General features: G+C 30.5%; 2 protein-coding genes across 2 annotated transcripts; both read left to right on the forward strand.

The window, feature by feature from the left end:
• The first annotated feature begins 4,128 nt into the window (after positions 1-4,128).
• LOC111639125 (synaptonemal complex protein 1-like) lies at positions 4,129-9,738 on the forward strand. Its single transcript, XM_023384908.1, has 11 exons — positions 4,129-4,244; positions 4,456-4,515; positions 4,603-4,815; positions 4,880-4,981; positions 5,125-5,241; positions 6,024-6,062; positions 6,122-6,196; positions 6,901-7,046; positions 7,144-7,231; positions 7,300-7,410; positions 8,206-9,738. Exons 1-11 carry the CDS (start codon positions 4,203-4,205, stop codon positions 9,091-9,093), a joined length of 1,881 nt encoding a protein of 626 aa, XP_023240676.1. The 5' UTR covers positions 4,129-4,202; the 3' UTR covers positions 9,094-9,738.
• Positions 9,739-11,106: 1,368 nt separating this feature from the next.
• LOC111639133 (60S ribosomal protein L39) lies at positions 11,107-17,396 on the forward strand. Its single transcript, XM_023384916.1, has 3 exons — positions 11,107-11,239; positions 16,796-16,899; positions 16,994-17,396. Exons 1-3 carry the CDS (start codon positions 11,156-11,158, stop codon positions 17,040-17,042), a joined length of 237 nt encoding a protein of 78 aa, XP_023240684.1. The 5' UTR covers positions 11,107-11,155; the 3' UTR covers positions 17,043-17,396.
• Positions 17,397-19,451: the final 2,055 nt, after the last annotated feature.

Genomic DNA, 19,451 nt, shown 5'->3' on the forward strand with positions numbered 1-19,451 from the left:
TGAAATAGGCTAATAAATATTCCTGCTTTTGTATATAAATGTATACAAATGAAAATGTATATACATTATAATAGATGGGAAAGGGAATAGGCATAAACTGACTAGAGGACAACCTGAAAGTACTAAGGTTTAAGTAGATTTCATTTTTGATTTCCAGGAAAGTAGAGAAGTGTATATTAAGGTCATTGGAGAGAAATAATACAGCTTGACCAAAATAATCCTTGTGCCAATAAAAGTCAACCATCCATTGAAGGGAGAAATCAGTTGATGTATGGAATGAGCAGTAAATTAACTACAGTAAATAATCAATTACAAATATGGAACTGTATATAAGGACAAAAAACTATTTCTTAGTTTTAATTTCTTAAAATTAATAATAAACATTCTTATTTAAGTGAATACATTATTTACTTAAATTGTTCATTTAAAATTTTAATTTGTTACTCTCTCCCAATAATAATAAATAATCACATTCATTATATTCATGATGACTAGTACTATTTTCTTCACAACTAATCAAAATAGATTGTTTTCTAAATGGAAGAAAACAACTTTATTTAGAAAAATATAGTAGTTAAATATTTAATTTAACTGATTTATTTTACATTTAAATCTACAGCTCTCAAATGCATACTAGGCCTACACATAAATAACATTTATGATGACTCTGTCCATTTCATTTTAATTTTGCGTCCGACTTCAAATTTTGTACATTTTTAACTAAATCACTGCCCTAAATTTTTATTATTGCATAATTAATACATTTTTCGCAATAACCTGACATTAAAAGACATTTTAAAAGCATTTTAACATTTATAAAGATCAACTCCAGTTTGCACAATGCAAACAATATATACTAAGACTCCAAATTCCTTTACATTTCTTTAATTATGTATTTTTAATTAAACTGTCATTCACAATTTCATTCTTATACAGATTTCTCCGAACAGTTCTACTTATACCAGTAATTCTTCACCAGTGTTCCATAAACCTGCCTCAAGCATTCCATGAAAAAAAAAAAAAGCTTTTATTGCAAATTTATTCCAATTGCCTTATTCATAGACACTCCTATGTTTCTATTTTATTCAATACATCATAGTTTATTTCTTTGTTGTCTTCCGAGAACAGTAAAGACGGAATCGCTTATCAATTTTCGAACGTATCGACGCTAATGCTCCACGTAATAATAAGTATACAAACGTATTCCGCAGCCTCAGAAAGGTCGAGGAGAACCATCAACTAACAAAGTAGCAATAATCTTTACAGCATTTTTCCTCCAAGATTATCCCCAATATAAATTTAAGTGTAACCATTCTATATATAAATATATACATATAAAAAAAAAAAGGAGTCACTTCTAGGTCACTTCTCAATATGTGTGTCTTCATATAAAGTAACTAAAAGTAACTTCTACCCAAAAAAAACTGTTCCAGAAATCAAAATTTATTTTATTTTGACCATATTAAGATATGAAAATTCCACTACATATTCCAAATTTGCAGCAAGAAGTGTTATTTTACACATATCAATATAAGCCTATATATAGACTTATACATAGATTTTCACAATGAATTAAGCTATTTTAATTGCATTTCTCCCTGTTATTGATATAAATAAAGGAAATTGATTAAATTTGATACTTACTTGACATTGCTAATTCTTCCTTTTCTTTTGTTGTTATTTAAAGGCATCATATTTTTTTATATATATATATTGTTAAATACGCTAATATTGGAATAATTAATGGCAATAATAATATGACAGAAGACAGAATAAACAGTATTAAAAACTTAACGATTTTCTTAAATTATTTCCAATTATAGTAACAAACAAGAAAAAAATTAATAATAATAAATCTATTCAACACTTCTAAATAAAATTTCTTTTATATAAAACTTATTATTTATTTATTTATACTTTCCAGAAAACAAAATAAATTTATGAAATCGATAGCATTATCTATAACTTCCCATTTAATTCAATAATTGTTAGGCTTAGCTGAAAGCCTTATGATTGCCCTTATTAGTCAAGAATATATAGGAGAAATGACCATCAGGCTTTTGATCATCAGAATTTTTATCAGATCCTAGTATTCATTATATTCCTCATTTTCTGATTTCTAACCATTTAACTGTATTTAGTTCTTATCATATCTATTCTCTCTTTTTGCACAAAATAGTGTATTATATTTTACAATACAAATTCCTGCAATCAATCAACATTTTCATTTGGGTTGATGACTATAATTAATGATTAGTAAATTTATTGAATATGAAATTTTAACATAATCCAAATCAAAAATTTAACTTAAGCTAAAAGTATAATTTAGCATTGATCTTTTTAATTGAAAACATTTTGCATTACAAATAAAACTTTTTTTTTCAGATTTTAAGAATGTTATTTGACCTATGCTTATTCAGTAAACCTTTAAAATTTCATATTCAATTGTATGTAAAATGATATCTAATATTATATTTTAATAAAAAAAAGATAATAAATTTAGGAGAAAACTTAAAAATATCTTATTAAAGAATTACAGAAAATATATTTACATCAGTTACAACACCAGCTGCGATTGTAGTTCCTCCACATCTTAACATAAATCTTCCCAATTCTCGTAGATCCTTATATAATNTCTTCACGTTTTCGATATTTTATCATGGCGTCGTTTAAAACTTTATTAATATTTTTTTTTATTTAAAAAGTTGTGTTAAATGCGATACTATATTGTTATTTTAAAAACGCATTTACAATAATTTGGAATTAATTAATTTCAAAAATTTCAATGGTTTGAATTCGAACTCGGATCCTTTTTGGCCGGATGGATGAGCGGTCAAGATGGCAGCCACCGCTCTGAGGGACAAGGGATCGAATCTGGACGGGTCAAAAATAACCTAGGAATTTTTTTACACGAATTTTCGGAGATGGTCAGTCCAGAAGAGTCGGGCCCCATCCCGCACCACTCGGCCGCTCCATTGTGGGCCTGGCCGAACCCATAATCGGCTTGCTAAAAGAGGCCCTCTTGTTGCCCACTGGGCGGAAAGAGTTTTAAAAATAAAAGTAGGAGGCTTCGATTAATGATATATATCCGATAAAACCGGAAGTCGTCTTATTTCAATTGAAAAAATTTCCCCTGAATGGTGTTACACCGATACGACTCTATTATTATAGGAAAGTAGTAAATTAGCATCACTGACTACCTAAAAATATTAATTGTATGAAAGACGTAATATTTATATTTATTAAAATTTAAATACACGCAGAATTTATTAATGTTAACACTGATAAAAATTAATATAAAATTTAACATACCTGGGTATTGATTAAAAAATAACCTTTCTTATTAACAAATAATTCTGCATTTGTTTCGGGAGATGAACTTGTAATATGAATACAATCTTCAACACCTATAACATCTGAAAACTTAGCAATATCTTAAAATTTTTTAATGGCTTTTCTGCATTCCAGTATGGTCTAAAGCTTTGGATAGCCTTTTTTGAAAGGCTCCCTAAAGCTCTACATACAGTTTTAATTATCATACATATGCTTGATTTCGATGTTGAAGTCAGATCTCCCACTTCAGATAAAAGTTTCCAGTGGCATAAAAACATAAACTAATCAATAATTACAATAGAGGTGATATAGGATGGTTTCTACTTGTATTATATGACGGCAAAGGCTTGATTTAGTCACATACATGTACAACAGTTCTTTTAGAGAGCATATACCTTTCGACAAACAGTTGATCGTCAAGCTTTTCAATGGGATTGGATCGATCAAAAATTTATCGTCGTAGAATTCGAAAGTCATTTTGTATAATTCCTTTTTAATACACTTTATTCGGGCAGACAGACCAAGAAAAAAATTCGAATTTTTGGGATTTTTGACAGCTCAAATTCAATCGCAAGTCTCTCAGAGAGGTAAGCTGTTGTTTGCCAGTTATGGGCGATCTTCCGAGGGCGATGTTTTCTAGGAAGACTTTCTATGGAAAACTGGCTCCTAATTAGATGCTACCCACAAGTCAGGGGGATCGAATGAATTTAAATTACGCTCGAGGCAAATCCAGGTATTCGAGGAGTTAAAAAAAAAAAATTATTTCAATAATGATAATATATTAAGATATTGTTCAAGAATTCATTGTTGAATTATTTATTTTAACAATTTTCGAAAACAAATGCATGTTTTAATTGGCGTTAAATAAAATGTTCGACAGAGAAAAATATGTGAAATATTCGGAATTAAATGTAAGTCAATAAAATACAGTTTGATACATTTAGGGAAATAAGATTGCCTTATTGTTGGGCTGGCCAAACTCACAATTGGCTTGAAATAAAAGTGCTTTTGGTGCCTACAGTGAAAAAAGCATACAGAGTTTGAATTATTATATTTATAATTTAAAAGATATTTTATTTTTTAAGAAATCAGACTTAATAAATTATTTATTTTTACATCTAGGATTACAATAAGGATTACGGGCGTTTTTATCGTAAACCGGAAAAAAACAGATTATTACAGGTTTGATTAATTATTTTTAAATTCAAATAAAACACTTTTTAATTTTAAAATATATTTTTTAAACACAAAATTAATTAATTTAATTAGAGAAGATCTCCAGAAAACTGGAAAGCAATGGAAGAAGAAACAGAATTCCTTCATTATCTTCAGCAAAATTCGGATGATATGTACATGAATATGTACATGGATCCCGATGAGTTACAATATTATCTTCCTCAAGACAATTATAATAATTATATATATTATGAAAATGATTTTGAATCTCCTCCTTTAAGAGAACAACCTGTTAAATGCAAAAAAGTATGTAATTTTAGTAATTTAAGCAATATATTTTATTAATTTTTATACTTTTTATATTGATCAGAAAACTAAGAAACCTTTACCTTCGAAATCATATCCTCTTTCTCCTCTTACGCCAAATAGTTTACATAAATATACTGTATTGGATCCAATTAAATCTAAAAAGGTAAGGTAAATACAATGTACGGAATGTAATATTTATGATATTCACATATTAATTATGTTAAATAATAACGTATATTTATAATAGTACAGACGTACAAACAAAATATTTCGAGCATATTATAATTTATATACTTGCTTCTTTAGGATAATATAGTTAAAGAAAGCATAAATGAAATAAAGAAAAATACAGTTTCAATAGTAGAAAGTAGAAATAAAAGTGAACAAATTGCAAATTTTAATGAAGAGAAACGTGAGAAAATGGTATGTTTATTGAATACGTATATAGAGTGTCCCGTAAGTAACCAGAAGTACAGTTAACTCCAGTGGCCAAGATTCAATTCCCTGCATTAACCAATAAAATACTAATTACTGCTCTAAGGCCCACGCAGCCATCATTATAACATGTACTGTACGGTACTTTCTCAGCAGTAAAAACAACTGAATTGACATCCCTAATGATCGGTGACACCTATTTGCTGTACCAGATCCAAATGATAAGTAGTATGGTATGCTACTCCGCACATTGATGAACAGATAAATATGATACATATATATATTACAATAATGTGTTGTTACCCTGTAATTTCATTCTGTACAAATTAATCCATTAATCCGAACCTGCAGAATGAATCAATTCGGATAATCGCAGTTTTATTGTATTTAAATTTTTGTTTATTCTTTTACAGGTAAAGGCATGGCGCTGAATATGGAGTAATGAATTAAAATTCTTAATGATTGGGATCTGCAAGTCAGCGAAAAGTAGGCAAAGAGTTTAATACGCTGCACCCAAATCATACTCAGCAGTCTAGATGCAGCCTGTTAAACTCTACGATTTCTTGCTGACTTGCAGGTCTTCACCAGTAAAATAATTTGAATTCGTTCTCCTTACTTAGCCCATCTTTTACCTTAAAAAAATAAAGAAAAAAAAAACTATAACTCTCATAATTTTTGATTTATGGGACATCCTGTATAACTATTTTATTCAGAATAAATTACATTATAATTTTAATATATACAGCAGTACATTAATTCAATTTATGTAGAATTTATTAGAAGAATTACCGAGCGAAGCATTCAAACAGGTAAAATTATTATAATAAATTTATAATTTAGAAATCAATTAAATTATATTTGATTTTAGGTTTATTTCGTGGAAAGTCCTCCTCCTCCTGAAGAAAATCGAGAGATTAATTCCTCGCGGGAATCTATTAAACAGGTATTGTTTAAAAGTAATAAATCATTCTCTTAAATATTTAATTGATTGATAACGTAATGCATCAGTCCCATCAGTGGCCAGGTGGATAAAACTACTGAACACCGGTATTTGGTGGCGGGACTGTGCCTCACCAACAGGCTAGACACGTGAAATTTTCCGGGTTTTTTTGCGTGTTTAACAACCTAAATAGGGCTAGTTGTCCATTGAGTTTCTCAGGAGGTACATCAGTGGCGCGTTATTCTTGGGCTAAAAGGGCAGTTGCTTGGGTCTCCAAACCAATCTTTTACAGGAAAATATCCCACCAAAAATTTCCCTCGTAGAAAATTGTCTGAAGTCAACACTAAACGCCCCTAATTCAAATTTGCCTGGGTCTCATGAAGCTAAATCTGCTACTGAGGTATCTCCTCTTGGCAGATTGCACAGGAGTCGTGTTACCTTATCCCTTCACTGCACTCCACTCCACATTGTAATACGTCAGCACATTTAAGTTCATATCGCTTGCTATAATTTCGTTTGTTCGCAATGTGAATGACTCTCAGTGGTATCGGCCAGTATGGATGGGAATAGACAGAGATGTTACAACTCATATTGCACAAGGTAAAATATAAGGATCTGGGTTGGAGTCCAGTTGAAATCTTCGTGGAGTTAGAATAAAAGATTACCCGGCAACATCATAAAATAAGATACTTTAAATTGATTCTTAGACAAACAAAGAGGAAATTCTTAAAGAAGAGAAAGTGATAATGAAAAACATTGGAAAATTTTCCTTGAGAAATGATGAAAATAGAATTGATAAGAAAGTCAACATGCCAGAAGAAAAGGAAACGAAAGATGAAAATGATATTAATAAGTAAATTATTGTTATATTCATGAATGAAACTAAACGAGAAAACACGCAATGACAATTATAAAACACGAAAATAAATAATAATTTATTTTAAAAATAGCGCACACATTTCCCTTGATATAAAGAAAAATGAAAATGAAATATCTTCAAAAATTTTCGGAAAATCTTTGCTAAAACCTATTCTAAATGTAAGATTTTCATTCATTTGCTTCCTACATTTAATATTTTAAGTTTTAATTATACAAAGTATTTATAGAGTAAAAGTGAGGCTGAAGATGCTCTAAAATCAAATAAGAATGCTATAATTTTACCTGGAGAAGATTTTCAAAACAATGTAATTGAAAGAGAAAATGAAGAAAAACAATACGTAAAATTCGTTTTAAAAATTTTATCAATACTCTTATAATTTTATATTAGACCTAATAATTTTTTAAATTTATGAATACATTTTTATCCATTGTTAACTCTTTCTACTCTGTGAACACTAAGAGGCTGCCTTTTTTCCATATCTATTGTGGGTTCGGCAAAGCATACAATGGCTACTAAGTGCACTCAGCACTTAGTAGCCATTGGCACTGTCCACGAAAAATTCCTGAGGAGTTGCTCGCTCGGATTGGATTCTGGCTTCCCTAGAGCGGTAGGATGATGTCTTAACGACTCGATCATCCAGTTGTTTAATTCTTAACTGGTTTTCTTCGCTAGAATGATAAATATTTTACGGATAAAAATGACCCACCAGTGGCAGAATGGATAAAATCACCGAACAATGATAGTTTGACACGGGTTCGTCCCTTATTCCTTAGCCACGTGAAATTTTCTTGATTTGCTTCACGTGTCTAATAGGCAGTTTCTTTTAGAAAATCCTCTGGGGAAGAATTCTCCTTGGCAGATTGCCCACGTGTTGCATTGCCGAATCCCATTAAAACCAAACCAAACATGTAACTTCATAATCTTCGTATTTATTTATTTTCTTTTATTACTACTTTATATATATAAGTACCTACTTATAGTCGTGTAGTATTGAACTTATATAGAAAGGATTCTCGAGAATATCTCGCACAATTTTAATCTGTACCTTATAATTTACTATCAAATATATTAACCTTCTTACGGCTATATAATTTACATACAAAATTTAACTATATATTTAATTTTTCTGCAGAAAAGTTCATTATTGGAAATTAGAAATGAATTGAGCCTAATTCGAGACGAAATAAAGATAGTTAGAAAGGAATTAAATGATTTAAGAACAGAAAAAGAAAAGATGCAAAATGATGTCGCGGAAGAACGGAAAAAATCAGAAAAATTTATGAACGAAATAACATTAAAACTTAAAGAAGAAGAAGAGAAATTAAATCAAAATAAAGTTTTAAAAGAAATAATTCAATCAGAAATTAAAAAATGCGAAAAAGAATTATCAAATATAAAGAACCAGAATTTACATGAAATCAATGAAGCTACAAGAGAAAATAATAATTTAATTGAAAAAATAAATAACTTAAAAAATTCTGTTGATAAAAATTCAATAAATGCATTAAATTTAGAAAAAGAACAAGAAAAATTATGGGAAGATTTAAAAGAATTGCATGTTAAAGCAGAAAATGCAAAGGTTTCAATGACCGACTTGCAAAATGACACTGAAAATGTCAAAGAAATCTTCATTAATCTACAAAAATCTGCAGAAAAAGAAATAAGGAACTTAGAAGATGTTATTTCAAAAAAGAATTCATTGAAGGAAAAGGCGAAAAAGATAGAAGAATTTAAAATGCACGAAACAGTTTCAGCAAAATATGAAAATCAATCGCATAAAGGAATTCAAAATGAATTAGAACGTTTGAAAATTTTGAGAGAAGAAAATTCAAAGTTGGAATTAGAAAATAAACGTTTAGCCTTAAAAAAATCTCAATTTAAAGAAGATTTATTTAATTTTCAGGAAGAAATTTTAAATCAAAAATATTTATTACGAAAACTAAAAAAAGAAAAGATGGAAATTGAGAACGAATTGATAAATTCGCATATTTGTGATTCGTATCGTAAACAATTAAGTTAAATGAAGTAAAAGACGATGCAAATGAAGCACCTCTACAAAATAATGAAATGTGGAAATTAAGAGAAGCAATTGAAAGTTTAAACTGTACTTTAAAAAATCAAAATCGGGAATACCGACGTACAAAATTAAATCAAAACCACGAAGACAACAACGAATTAACGACACTGTCTCAGTTAATTGGGCAATTGACAGAAAGTGTAATAATAATGAAGAATGATCAAGAAGACATTCGGCAGCAATTAAGTAAAAGACAATTCTCAAACCAACATAACTGTACAGGGATTTCGCCAATCCCTGCACAATGCGAACTTTGTATAGAGACGAATCGCTCTCTTCATCGTAAGCATATTAATACTTGGATGAATTCTCCTGATTCCAATAACAAAATGTAATTAAATATAAGTATTTTAAAAAAAATTGACATTAATTAGAATATTTTAAGTTAGAAAATATAATTTAAAAAAAAATTTCAAAGAATTTTAATTGTAACATTTGTAAATACGACTTGGACTATTCTAACAAATAATACATAAACTGTGGAAATATTCAATAAAATAGAACTTGATGATTTCATTTTTTATGGTCTTTTCCTCGTGTGTTTTGTCTTGATGAGCCTGAAAGAAACAATTTTTTTTACTATCTGGCAATTTGATGCATCTATGATTTATATAAAAGTATCATGAATATGGTTTTCATATAGTATCCAACAGGAAGACATGTCCACCTTAGGTATACCATGTAGAGAATGTGACCTCTATAATGACTTTAAAAATCTCTCTCTATTCAGACACGTCCTCAATGTCTTCTTTTTCAATTGAAAAATTTCCCCTGAAAGGTGTTAGCCCGGCACGATTCTATTGTTAAAAAAATATATGATTTACAGAGGAAAGCCACTAATTTGAGATGGAGAGCATATACTTTAAATTAAATAGATTAAAAATATGATTTAAAAATCTCAGCTTGGTATTGTGACATGTCACAATAAATAATTATTGGTTCATTTTTGACTCTTTCTACCCTTTGAGCAATAAAGGGGCCTTTTTTTCATGCGGACTTGACCGAGCAACGGAACTTCGATATAACAGGTACAAATTGTAGGCCTACATGAAAAATTATTGGGAAGTTTTCGTTCGGATTTGATCCCGGATCTCCCAGAGCAATGGGCTAACTTCTTGATTAATTAACTTGGCCGTATGGGTATAATGGAGATATTATAATGAAAGGGAATAGTGGAAGGAGTTTTTGACTTCATAACTTCTATCAATATATTTATAAACTATTAATAACAAATATTTTTCTTATATATATATATACAAATATGCTTACCGGAAAACTCTACGTGGCCAGCCCGTCCGAGCGAGGTGCGAAACCACGACCGAATTCCCAGTGTTCTGGGTACAAAGACCGCTTGGCCACTGGTGGCCGTTGAGCCGGTAAGCATAGCGTTTATAGTAGCTCCAAACAGTTGGTAAGCCGGCATAAGTACAGATGCACGCAACTTTTGTAAGAGTGTAAGCTGATGCCGCAAATTTGTAACAATCATCATTTTAATAAATGCCTTTTTTTCCCCTTCGATCGACCGACTTTAAAAAATTAAAAACTAAATAAAATTTTTAAAAAGAGCTTAGCTTATTCAAAATTCTAAAAATATTTAATATTTCCGCGACACACCTGACTCACTCTTGTAACACATAAGTGTGTCGCAGTACACGGGTCGGGAAACCCGTGAGTCAGAATATTATCTGTTTATAAAAAATGAACGTAAATAGTGTATAATAAATACGATTTTAAACCATGAATATATATTTACTGTAAACTGTATTTATGTTATGTATTTCTTGGTAGCGGAAAACTTATAATGAAGAAAAGACATTACTAAGAAACTTTCAAATATTAAAACCAGAATAAACCAAAAAGTTTTTTAAATAAAATGTTTATCGTTAATTATTTAGAAAATATTTTTACCTTTTTTTATATCTTATTTTACATTTTCTTTTCACTATTTTTTCAGTAAATTTTTAAAGCTATAATTGGGCTTTATTCCAAAAATAATTTTTCTTTTATGCAATTGAGAGCTGGCAACGTTCGTCGACATAACGAAATCCGGCATTTCTTGAAAAGTTGTGGCTTGTATAATTTCGAGATGGTAAGTTGCATTATGTTATAAAAATTAGGATTAATAGTAACTTTTTATGAATTTTCTGATTAAAATAGTTAGATTTAAATATTAAGAACCTAACGTGGACGATTATGATATTTGTTTACGTGGATGGTTTTATTGTAATGACTTAAAAAAAGTAAAAGCTGTCCTGTGTGTGAGAACAATAATTTTAGACGAAAATATGGAAAAATAATTACTTCTATTAGTTTTAATCATCGTCAATTTATTTGTATTAGGTTTGTATATCACTACTTCTGAACTGAGCATCTAAGTTGAAGTTACATAGGTAATGTGTGTATATAAGCATACACAGTATAAATAATTACGTGTAAGTAACCTCTGCAACATTTGTATGTGAAGAGGTCAAAATAATAATCTAAATTTCATTAGGTTTGATTAAAACTAGAAAATAGAAACTCAGTCGTGAAAGATGGATAGTTCTATCTTTGGCTATAGTTACTATATATTTTGGTCAGAAATATGGGACAGTTTGATAGATATTTTCTAATTAATACCGTTTTTTTCCTTCAACACTTACTTTATCCATTTTTCTGCATAGTGCATGTATTTCAGAAGATAATGAAGAAATTTGGAGCAACAAAATCCAGAATTACACTTTGTAATAAGTAAAGATTGTAGTATTTCAATTATCAGTTGTTTTTTAGTTGTCTAAATGGTAAAATTCTACCTTGGTAGGCCCAATGGCAGCACTTCAGTTAGATTAGATAAGTGTTTTTCAACCTTCTTGAATACGCGACCTCTTTACAAGTTAAAAAATTCTGGCGACCTCCCAGGGCCATATTAAAACTATATCAGTGATTTTAAAAACTATGTATGTAATTTTCTTTCTGTTGAGATAAATTATTGTTGATTAAAATGAAATTTTCATAAGAATCGACAATAACTTAACACAGATAAAGTATGAAACACTTTTTTTAGGATCGGGATTTTCAGCTTCTCGCTGTAATTGTAGATTTTTTAATGTACTATAGGACCTACAAACATTTTTGTAGGTCTAATTGTAGATTAAAAAAATCTACAATTGTCTTTTTCTTTTACCTGTGACTCACAGGTTGAAAAACACTGGTATAGACCAACCTTTTTCATGTTTCCCAATCCTTTGAAGAAAAATTTTCTGTTAACCCATTTCAATAATATATATATAATTTAAATCTGTCTTCCTATATTTACTTAAAAGTGAAAAAGTGTAAAATTTTTATATTAGGAAAGTTTTATTGCCCCTTAAACTTTCATCAACCCCTGACAGGGTAAATATCAACCCTGCTGGGAAACCCTGATAATAGACAATAATATATATAGCTCAATACCATTGATAAAAGTAAATTGTTACTAGAACTTTGTTTAAATTATTTGTTTATAATTGGAATCCATATTTTGTGATAAAATATAATTCTGAAAAATTTATGAAATCAGCATACCTATATACAGTCGACCCCCCCTATAACATGGTAGATACGTTTCTCTTTTTATGAATCCAGCTTCTAGGAGTCCAGCCAATCACAACCTGGCACTTATGCAGTTTACGGACTACGGCTGTTTGAAAGATTTCTTCCATAAAATTAATCGATTCTAAACTAATTTGACTCAACATTTCCAAAATACATATAATTTTTTGGGAATAATCCATATAAACTATGCTATAAACAAAAAATTGTAGGATTACTTACCGAGTGTTCACTGTTCGATGATGCCATTGCTTAAGCTTGTTTTTGTCATGGAGATTGTCATTGAATGGCGCTCGCGTGCTTCCTGATAAATTTTTTTTTTTTTTTGCGAAAAATTTGCTGAACTTTAGAGACATCGTTAATATAAATATTATTTTTATGGACGTTAAATAATAAATGGTTTTTGGTAGGTCTGCTGCTCGTTTAAACTCAACGGTTTGTGCAATCCTGTCACAACACGAGTCGGCGATGATGTTTTACCAAATTGTAGGAGTTTTTTTAGCATGTTTGTACGAATACTGTCGCAATTTTTTCGCTGTGATATAGGAATCAGAATTATAGAAACCCGTGTTATAGGGGGTGGTCGACTGTATTTCATTTGCTCATCAGAAAACATTTGAAATTAAAAAATCCATTTTACATAACTGTATTCTGAAGTTAAGGAAATGATAAAATACTTTATAGGTATTAGAGAGGTTGAGGCGCCTGTTTTAAACGTGTACGTGTGACGTTTGGCGCCGCTTTCCCGTAAGCCTAAAAGTTTGACGATGGTGTTTGGAATGTCGAGCGTGATTCCACCGACTATCCAAACACCATTGTCAAACTTTTAGGCTTACGGGAAAGCGGCGCCAAACGTCACACGTACACGTTTAAAACAGGCGCCTCAACCTCTCTATTGATTTATAAGCATAATCTAAACTTCTAGCTAAAAAGTTATCAATTATAAATAAGATAGTAATTTTTGATGTAATGTGGCAATAGAAACTTGTTACTTGAAGTGTGTTAATTTTTTTATTCCTGTTTAAGAACTAATTTATGGTGAAATAAGGAAATTATTAATTCAATAATAAGTAAGAGTTGACTGTTCTGTAACAGTGAATAATGCCCATCTTTATATGATAGCTTAAGAAGGAACTATTGAAGTAAAAATTCTACGTACTGTATTTAAATGTCATAATTGATAACTCAGGTCTGCAAATTTCAACTAATAAAAAACTATTTAGACTTTGAGATGTGATTTTTACTAACTATGGATACAACTAAAAACAATCTCTCAAATGTTTCATCACATAATGTTTTGATACAAAGATTTTACAAAGTTTTGTCAAAAATTCATAAAAGCATATTATATATGTATAATAACGTTTTAATTTATTTTAATGTGGAAAAAATTACCAATTTCAGTTTATTAACATGTATGGGTACAAAAATACAACATAAACCACTAATTAGCTCTATCAGTTTTCCCCCCTAAAACTATTTTGTGGACCTTATGTTCTTCATCTGGAATATCCCTATGCATCATCCAACAGTAATCTGCCATCATACTGACATCCATTGTCCCTGGTATTGTCTTTCCATCTCCTTAATGGCCTGATGGAATGTTTTGCTCTGTTTTTTATTTATATTTTCAGGAAAGTAATCCAAGTGCAATTTCAGAGTGTGCCTTGAGGCTCATATTACAGTCCGGTTTATGGTACTTAATTAACAAGTTCTCTACTATTTCTTTATAATCAGGAACTTTATTGTTTCCTAGAAACTTTGAAACTTTTGCCTTAAATGGAATCCAGGCATCCTGTTCTTTATCGTTCATTGCAGAAAGAAGTTCTGTGCTTGATATTAATTTCTTTATATCAGGTTCCTAAATAAAAAAGCAGTCTTCATCCTTTGTGAACTGTTTCATTAATCCCAGCTTAATATGCAGGGGTGGCAGCAGCACTTTCTCTGGGTTCACCAAACTGCTACTTAATATTCTTTGTGCCAGGTTGTAATTGTTTTCTAGGTGGCCATTGCTTCTGAATCCAATGCAAATTCCTGGCTCTTGTCCCATTCACAGAGAAAACATGGAAACTTGATATAACCCGACTGCTGACCTAATAACATGCACCATACTTTCAAATTTCCACAGATAAGCCACTAATGCATATCATAATTAACTTTTTTCAGAAGAGTTTCCAAGTTTTTGTATGTTTCCTTCAGATGTATGGAATGTGCTACAGGTAGTGATGCATATTTATTGCCATTTTACAGAAGCGCACACCTTAGACTTTTAGATGAGTCTATGAATAATCTCCAGGCTTCTGCATTATACTCTATTCCAAATTTCTGCACTAAGCTGAAAGACCAGGTGCAAATTCTTTGTCCTCTTCTGAGTCAGTTACAGCTGGATCAAAGCATTCTGGTGGAACAGGTATAGGTATCGTACATCAGGTCCATGTGATACAGGTCTTATTGCCAATTGAAGATTAGGGTAAAAAAAAATGTTTTTATTTTTAGTTATAGCCCTGAATTTTGCAAGAACAGAAGTAGCAGTATGATTGTTTGGTTCCCTCCATACCATGGGTACTCCAAAAGCAATTGATTTTTTTCTTGCTTCTTGTCCAATGTTGTAAATCCTCAACATAATCAATGGAAACAGCGTGAGGAATGCATTGTTTATCTTGATTGTCAAGCTTTACTCCAAAGTAGGAATGATATGCTTTTTTACAAAATCCGTAATATTCTGTCTTTGTTTTTTAACAACAAATTTGCCACATGTAGCAAAAAACATTTGGACTATTTATACAACCTCTAGATACCATCATTGAACACTATTTACTAACAAAACTAATTAAGCACTAATGTTAAATGAAATCAATAAATACTATAATATAACCACTACATTCAATAAACATCTGCAGACCAACACGTGCAAATCACAATAACAAGTATTTGCAATTCTTCAGTTTGGTATATTTATATTAACTTAGATGCAAACATATAATCACAAGTAGACCACTCTATAATCTGTTGATTCCTGCACAATACCTGATGTAATGTGCTTGATTATGTGTATATTTTGGTTAAATCAGAAATTCTAAATCGGTTTCTTTGTTTTAAAAATGTAGGTAAATTTTTTTAAACAACATAATTAAATAAATTATGGCTACTAAAACCTGTTACTAACATGAGCATGAAATATGCAGAGAAAGAATTAATCTTATAATTGAGATGATCTTGATTGAGACTCTTATAATGATGATGATAATAAGTGCTGAGCCCAAACGGTTGAAATTTGGTACACAGTTAGGGTACATCGTGAGAACGTACACTAAGAAGGGATTTTTCGAAATTCCCAGTGCGGGGGAAAGAAGGGTTAAGGATTACGCCGAAGAACTCTGCTTCTATTGTACTATTTTAGATGCCATTTTTGCATTTATGTGGGAAATCGAATATATTTTTAGACTCTTCTAAAAATTCTCAATGATATTTTGTGTGTCCACTGTATATAAAGTTGCTTGTGCATAACTTCGCTTTATGTCTTAATGTTCGATTTTATGTTGAATTTATATTTATGAATGATTCTGGAAGATCCAGCTTATTTTTTGAATTTATTAAACCTGAAAAAGAACCCAGAAAGAGTTACAGAAACATTTATTATTTATCACTTAATGGTACTATGCACCAATTTGTGGTTGCAGTGAGTCTTATTTATTGTTATCCTGGTGTGGTAAGCAGATATCTAAAAAATCTGTAATTAGTCTCAGAAGAGAGGACCTAATTCTTGCACTCGGTGAAAACGGGTAAGATTGGCTATAATCTTAATCTTTGCTATTGTTACTTTTTGTCCAAGCAACGCCGGGCTCATCTGCTAGATTATCCATAAAAAATCGTTTTGTAGAGAAACCTTATAGATAGAGAAAAACTAATAACATTTTTGAATTCAGCATTTAAAAAAAGCATATAAGGATCACAAAAAAAGTCAGCTTTTCTGCTGTAGACCTGTGTAATTATTAAGTCTTTAAAAATATCAGTGCAAATATTGAAAATAGTATTTTAATGTTCATATAATTAATTATATAATAATTTGTATTAGGCAGCCCATAAGACCTTTAAAATCAAACAGAAGCTAGCAAAGAAGATGAAACAGAATAGACCTATCCCACAGTGGATAAGACTTAAAACTGGAAATAGCATTAGGTTAGTAGTTTCATTTGATAGTTTTGTTATTTTAAAATGTTGTTAATTAAATCTTATGATTCAATCAATGTCAATGTATATAATTTTTCTTCAGATACAATGCAAAAAGGCGTCACTGGAGAAGAACCAAATTGAAACTTTAAAGAATTTTGGCTCTTCATAAGGATACACCTTATGAAAAAGCACATTGCACTCTGTTGTTAAATGTACATGGATATGATTTTTATTATTTTTATCTTTTTTAAAATGTGTACAGTAATAACTGAAGTTCACTTTTGTGTAAACAGAATGAGGACAGTATCTTACAGATTAATGAAACAGATTCTAAAATAATTATAAAAATATTAATGCTAAAATTGTTTGTATATTTAAATATTTTTGTTAAAAAAATAATACTGGTTTGAATATTCAAGTCATTTGGAAAAATGTAATGTAAAATTGAACTGTTAAATTTCAGATATGTAAAAAAATATCCATAATAAAATATTAACAGAGGGCTTTTAAGTGTGTATAGTAGCTTATTTTTGACTATTTTTATGAGTTACTTACAGTTTACATTCTACTTCAGAGTATTTATGGACTTTTAGCCACTTATTAAAGTGGCAAGCAGTTCCAGTTTTTGCAATGAATAAAAGCAAAAAGGCAATCATTTTGTTAGAGCTGGCGCGAATACACAAAGAGAAAAATAAGAAAACATTTGTGCTGGGTTAAAACTGAGTGAAATGAATGTGAATGGACTAAACAATCTTGCTTCCACCAGCTGATGAATGAATTAAGACTTTCGGATGCCAAAGGTTATCAGGGATGTATCCATGTGGATTCAAATACTTTCCAAAGAATTTTAAGGAGGATAATTCCCATAATAGCTAAAGGAAGATACACGTCTTCAACATTCTATTTTACCTGGAGAATGTCTTTCGTTGATGCTTTGTTATTTTCAATGTTGCTGCCATATGACATGGCACAAAGGCATTTTCTGATTGGATGCATGTTTGCAATTGATGCAAGTAGAACAAACTTTTTGTTTCTAGTTGCAGTTGCACTCGCACTGGGTTTTGAAGGGGGTTTCCTAGTTAACAGGAGCAACTGTTGCAGTTGCCTGCATGGCTGGAAATCACAAGGTGTGACCTCAGCTTTAGAGTTTGCTGTTGCAGTCAAATTGATTCCAAAAACTGAAGAAGTTGGTGATTATCCATGTCCATTTATTGTTTATTTTTTAACATTAGGAATACTGAGGCTGGTCAATGACTAGCATGATGTTTTCAAGTTAATTCATTACTATTTGATGTATTTTCTTTAAATTTAAAAAATTTGTCTAACTTTTTATGCTCTTTCATGTGAAAAAAGTTTTGAAATAATTTTATAGTTTACATACTGTATATTTTTTCAATGTTTATACTGCAAGTTGGTCATTTGACCAGCATGAAAAGTGCAAATCTGCATTGTAGTTATCACATCAGTTTCTGATTGAGTAATATGAATGCATTCACTCTCTGAGAGTGATAGTTTTCCTCAATGGAAAGCCTTGTTCATCTGGCAACATTAGTGTAGAGACATTTCAAAGGTTAAAAGACAATGAAGATTTTTTGGAGGATTTAATGTTTTAGATGCTTTCTGATGAATATTCAGACCAGATGTAAGCGATGAGGAATCTGAAAAATTCCAACACATTTATCAAAAAATTATGTCATGATGGGGCTCAGTGGACAGCTGCTCCAAGTACACCAGATGCATGTAAAAAATAGTCTAATAATATATTCAGACTTCAGTCTGGTGCAGCTGGGTATGCTAGAAGAAATGTAGGTGGGACCGTATCTCTTATTTCAACTTTCGGTGGATGAGAGAATTATTTGCACAATTAAAAACTACATGCAGAAGCTCATCGTCAACTGAATAGCCCAATGCGGTCCACCAGCTATAAAGAAATAAGAAGCTTTTCTGTCAAGTTTGTATTCTTGCAGTGTGATGCATTTTCAATCTACAAAAGTTCATGAGCTGTGACAATGATTGTAGTATTGAAAACCAGTGATGATGTAACATTAACAATTTACACTGCAAAGAAACAGAAACAAGTGTTGTTAATGAGTTTAATGGATCCATTCGTATTGGTCAATACAGAGAGTAATGAAAAAAAAATCAGAAACCATATTATATTACAATGAAAACAAGGCAAAGCTTGACAGTTGACCAAATGGTACTGTACTGTACAACATAAGAGGATGTTCCTGATGGCCCATGCATGTATTTTATAACATTCTAGACTTGGCTGGCATAAATGCACACATACTGTATATCCAGATTACAGGAGAAAATATTTTTTTAAAAAACCTATCTGAAGAAGTCTATATCGATAAGAAACAAAAACATAAACAACCCCTATCATTATCGGGAAAACGAAAAGCATCTCAAGGTCGGTTCTGCAGAAGAAATGGCAACAAATATACATGAAGTAATTATAATTTTTACAGTTGCAAAAAATATAAACACTTATCATATCAAAGCAGTTATTCTGGCATTTTTACAACATTAATTTTATTTAAACAAGTTTATAT

This window comes from Centruroides sculpturatus, unplaced genomic scaffold, assembly GCF_000671375.1.
Source record: "Centruroides sculpturatus isolate CEXI.00-Female unplaced genomic scaffold, Cexi_2.0 scaffold1280, whole genome shotgun sequence".
In the NCBI taxonomy this organism is placed as follows: domain Eukaryota; kingdom Metazoa; phylum Arthropoda; class Arachnida; order Scorpiones; family Buthidae; genus Centruroides; species Centruroides sculpturatus.